This window comes from Rhinopithecus bieti, unplaced genomic scaffold, assembly GCF_001698545.2.
Source record: "Rhinopithecus bieti isolate Rb0 unplaced genomic scaffold, ASM169854v2 scaffold_8601, whole genome shotgun sequence".
NCBI lineage: Eukaryota > Metazoa > Chordata > Mammalia > Primates > Cercopithecidae > Rhinopithecus > Rhinopithecus bieti.
This window is the reverse complement of record NW_016806193.1, coordinates 760043-764747: the sequence shown is the minus strand read 5'-3', so window position 1 is coordinate 764747 and position 4705 is coordinate 760043. Positions and strand designations below refer to the sequence as shown.

The 4705-nt window shown below is 38.7% G+C and overlaps 1 protein-coding gene across 2 annotated transcripts in view; it reads right to left on the bottom strand.

Moving 5' to 3' along the window:
- Window positions 1-751: 751 nt before the first annotated feature.
- The window catches only part of SYNPR (synaptoporin), a 340390-nt gene continuing 336436 nt past the window's right edge, over window positions 752-4705 (bottom strand). For both annotated transcript variants that reach the window (XM_017875010.1, XM_017875011.1), the window contains one exon: window positions 752-2464. In XM_017875010.1, coding sequence (XP_017730499.1) covers window positions 2207-2464 — 258 coding nt within the window. In that variant the 3' untranslated portion in view covers window positions 752-2206. The remainder of the gene's footprint in view (window positions 2465-4705) is intronic.

Here is a 4705-nt window from a genome sequence, read left to right as displayed (position 1 = left end):
AGGAGTTAAGGCCTATTTCCTTATCCTCAAGATGTTTTTCTTGCTTGTCCTCCTCTAATCCTCTCTCTATTCTGTAGTCATTGAGATCCTTTCAACATGCTAATCTCATCGTATCCCTCCCCTGCTCAAAAATCCTTCATTGCTTTCCCTTAGCTTCTTTAGGATAAAGACAGAATTCCTGATTAGGCCTTCAGACAGGTTTCACCCATGTCCCCATCAGCAGTCACACTTCCCAAAAAGCCTCTTGTTCATTAAACTCTGGCAACCCTATATATCCTTCCTGTCTCCTACCATCAGAGAGCTTTGCCGGGCTGTTCTCTGCTGGGGCATGCGTCTCTCCCACCTTGTCCTTGCTTAACCATGTGTAGTCTTCAGGTATGAAGCTTCTTGACTTCTCCCTAACTAGTTCAAACCTCTCTGATAGATGTTCCTGTGGAATCCTGTGCTTCTCTTTGTTGCACTCAGCATAATTGGGGTGTGATTATTTTAATGCCAGTCTCTCCTAATAGAGTGTAAGCTTCTTAACATACAGCCTGTTTTTGCTTTTTATTACTGCATTCCCAGCGGCATGCACAGTGACAGGTGCATAGGAAGTCCTAGAATGGTGGAATGAATGAACGAACCTCACTGGGCTCATGAAACAAGGACAGGGTGACAGATTGGAGGCACTGTGCATTTAACCCTTGTTCGTTCTGTCATTGTTAAAGCCAACCAGGTTCTACTGTTGTAATTGTCCATTGTCCAGCCAGCATTGTATGCAATAACTTTATTAACGTCAAATAGATATCACAATATGGTTTTATCCAACGGGATTCAGAAACTGGTTACAGATATATCATCTAAGACACAAGGCTGTTTTGTGCTAAAATGCTTCCAACATCACCAATCACACGACGAGTTTATACATCGATAACAACTTTTATCTGGAAATACAGATGCTCAGCTTGCCCTCTCTATTGGGTCCTGGTGTTTCAACTGAGTTAAAACGAGGAATAGAAGATTGGCATTTTCTTGATAATGAATACATTCTGGAGAATATTTCATGAGAACCCTCTTTGGGATACAGAGTGGCATATGGAAGTCATTTTTAATTTATGGGCTACACTCAAATCAGAATTAGTAAGTTTAGCTGTGACTTGAGAATTTTTAATAATTACACTGAGGAACATATTAGCTTTACAAATAAACAGGATTTAAAAGTGTAGCTGGTAGTAGAGGTTCTACAGAATATTCTTTATAAATAAATACTTCAGCAAGGCAGTATCCTGACTATGGTATCTATATCTGCATCTCCATTATTCTAAGAAAACAACACTCCGTAAACACAAAGAGTTATTGGGCCATGTTATTTATGGTCCACAAGATAAGAGCCACAAAAACACCATAGAAGGTTATAAGAATGCAAATATTTAGCTAAGTAAATAGAATAAATGTTGGGCAGTTATCATATGTAACACTAAACGTCTACCAATAGGGGAAAAGAAAAACTCAAATCTTAATTACAATGCATTCAGAACTTGGGTAAAGCCAGAGAGACAAATTTGCAAAGTATACAAGGTAGTGAATATATTCCTATAAATATCCAGTTGACAAATTCATGGTGCAAACCAGAAAATTTTCGCAAACACAGTTCAAATGTTCATTTTGTGAGAAAATGCTTATTCATGCACTTAAATCACGTGAGCATTGATTTATCACATAAAAAAACAGAATAATTTTCTGAAACAAATAACTTAGAGACTCATTGTCCTATAAGACCTAAAACTAAAAAAAAAAAAAGACATGCGTGTTGTGATACACCAAATTGTCTTCTAGAAATTATTATAACATCTTTTGCATGAAAATGCATAAGAAAACTCAGTGCTATTCGATTTACTTTATGCATATTACATACTAGAGACTTTAAGCTATAAAATACTTCTACTACTTTAGCACACATACAAAATGACCATGAAAGTATCTGTATATATAACAAGGTACTCTCCAATTAGCAATCTATGATGAATAATATATCTCCTCATGTCATCTCATCTCTAAGTATCATTTATCACAACCCAGGACTTTCTGCCCTAATGAAGACTAGAGATCTCTGATTTACATTCAATACTCTCTGCATTAATAATTGATTGAAACTCTTAAAAAATTCTTCTGCCACTGAAACGGAAGGTGGTGAGTTGATCTCCAGAAGAATGCAAACGCTACTCTGTTAAATCTGATTGGTAAAGGAAGTGGGGCCAGTAGGCTGTTGGCCAAACTCATCTGAGGATGGCCCCAAACTCGCCTGCTGACTGTACCCACTGCTTGACCCATAGCTGTCTTGGTTGTAACCACCTTGATTATAGCTGCTGGAGTGCTTCTCCATCGGATCTGAAAGATATCTCTGTCCCGAAGAATGCCAGCCGGTCTCCTTGAAAACAAACCATATGTTTCCAGCCCAGAGAATAAAGTTCAAGAATCCAAAGACCTGAAGGAGAATCAAAGCCAATGAATTGATAGACTAGACAAAAACCCAAGAAAAATTTCAATTTTGGAAAATCCTTCACAATACGAAAGATCACTTTTCACTTTACTGTTGAGTCCTCTTCCAAGTTTTCCATTTGGAACTGGTATTTCATTTAGAATATTTGACCTTTATTAGATGCACTACATGTCAGGCACTACATAAAGGGCTTTATGTGTATCAATTCCCTTGGTCTAAGAATCAGTCTAAGAAAAAGTTGCTATTGTCATACCCATATTAAAGATGTGGAAATCTTGTCTAAGGGCATGTGGTTTGCTGAATAGTAGATCTGGGATCCAAACCCTGTTCTGTCTCCACAACTGGAACCCTTACTTAAGGCATCATTTTTTCTCCAAATAAAGTGCCCTTCATGGTGTGTAAGATATTTCCAGATGGCACAGGGCTGCGAATTTTCACTTTAATAATGGTGCATTCATTTATAAGGCTTTCTTCTCTTTATGGTTAGAGATACTGCCTTTGCTTTTCCATTAATTGTAATCATATAAAGAAAGTGAGTCAATTAAAAATATAGGATAAGCAATGGTACAGGTGATGCGCAAATAAACATATGCATGATAGCATGTTGAGAGGTTGACTGTTTGAATAACTGCACTTTCTGTGCCTCTCACAGGGATAAGTGAATGCTGAAACCAGACTATGAACAAAGTGCAGGTTTCAGAGAAATACAAAATATTTTCGTAAGAACTGGATGTGAAACTTTCCTATGGAAATTCCTCCTACTCTCCAGGAGGGTGTCGGTGAGTCAGAGGACTGCGTGTTGCTTCCCCAGGGCCTAAAGTTTGATGGAAGCAGAACTGTTTGCTGTTGCATGAGGCCCAAACAGAAGTCCTCATTCCATGGCTTGTTCTGCAGCCTTTTCCAAGGCTGGTTGATTGACTTGGGAATTAACCACAGGCAGTCTGTTTTAATAACCCCCCTAATGGAGACAGGTAACAGTAGTATAATGCAAAGCTGTGATAACATTAAAGTATATTTAGTCACCACCCCCTAGCACGATGCTGACCAGCCAAAAAGGACTTGGACAGTGGCCACCGTCCTGGAGTAGGGTGCTGGAAGTCCTTTGCTGGGTCAAAATTTATCCCTTGGTTTCTGGACAGTGAGATGATCCACAGTGGCTTGTGAGTAGTGGTGGCAGAGGGGGCACTGGTGTAGTCAAGAAGCTGGGCCTTGGAGACTTGGAGCTGAGACTATCAAAATATTTCAATATTTTAGCAGCACATGAATGGAATCTTAGTCTCAGAGTAATCTCTATAGGCTTTGAAATCAAAGTGCCGTGGGGACGGTATTTTCTTGCCCTGCTATCTGGGACAAGGCATTTAGTCTGTAGACTTCATTTTTGTTTTTGTTTTGTTTCTTGTATGGAATGGAGACAAGAATTCCTTTCTTGGAAGATAGTTGGGAGGATTAAAGAGGATATGTGTAAAGTAGCTGGACAGTGCTGGACACATTAGCAAATACTTACTAAAGGTAAACTATGTTCTGAATCATTTTCTAAAATATTTCCGTGAATTGTATTTTGTAGACTTTTTCTTTTTCTTTGCTGCAGTATAAATTGAACTGAGGCATAAACAATGAGATCATGTTCTTGAGACACAATAGCCAAAATCAAGTATCTAGGCCCCCAACTGATCTAATTAAAGACTGGTTTATCCAGACCTCCCTCCTTCTTCCTTCTCTCCTCTTGCATCCTCTTTCCTTCCTTTTTACACTAATTGAGAACCTATTTTGTGCCATGCTCTAGGCTACCTGCTGAGGGAGATACAAAACATAAATAAGGTGTAATAGTTGCTTGAACAAAATAAATCAGTTAACTACTGACAAAACTCTAATTTGCATATAGGACCATTTTACCATGTGTATGGTAACCAGAATATTTTCCATTAAATGGGGGATCTTGATTAAATTGCACCTTTGTAAGTATATGTCAATATATGAGTATAAAAAAATTATCGAAGAGCCTGGGAAACATAGCAAGACCTTGTCTCTTAAAAAAAAAAAAAAAAATTTAGCTGGGCATGGCAGCACATCCCTGTAGTCCCAGGTACTCAGAAGGGGTACTTGGAAGGCTGAGGCAGCAGTATCCGTTGAGCCCAAGAGTTCCAGGCTATAGTGAGCTACGATTGCACCACTGCACCTCCCACCTGGGTGACAGAGCAAAACCTTGTCTCAAAAAAAAAAAAAAAA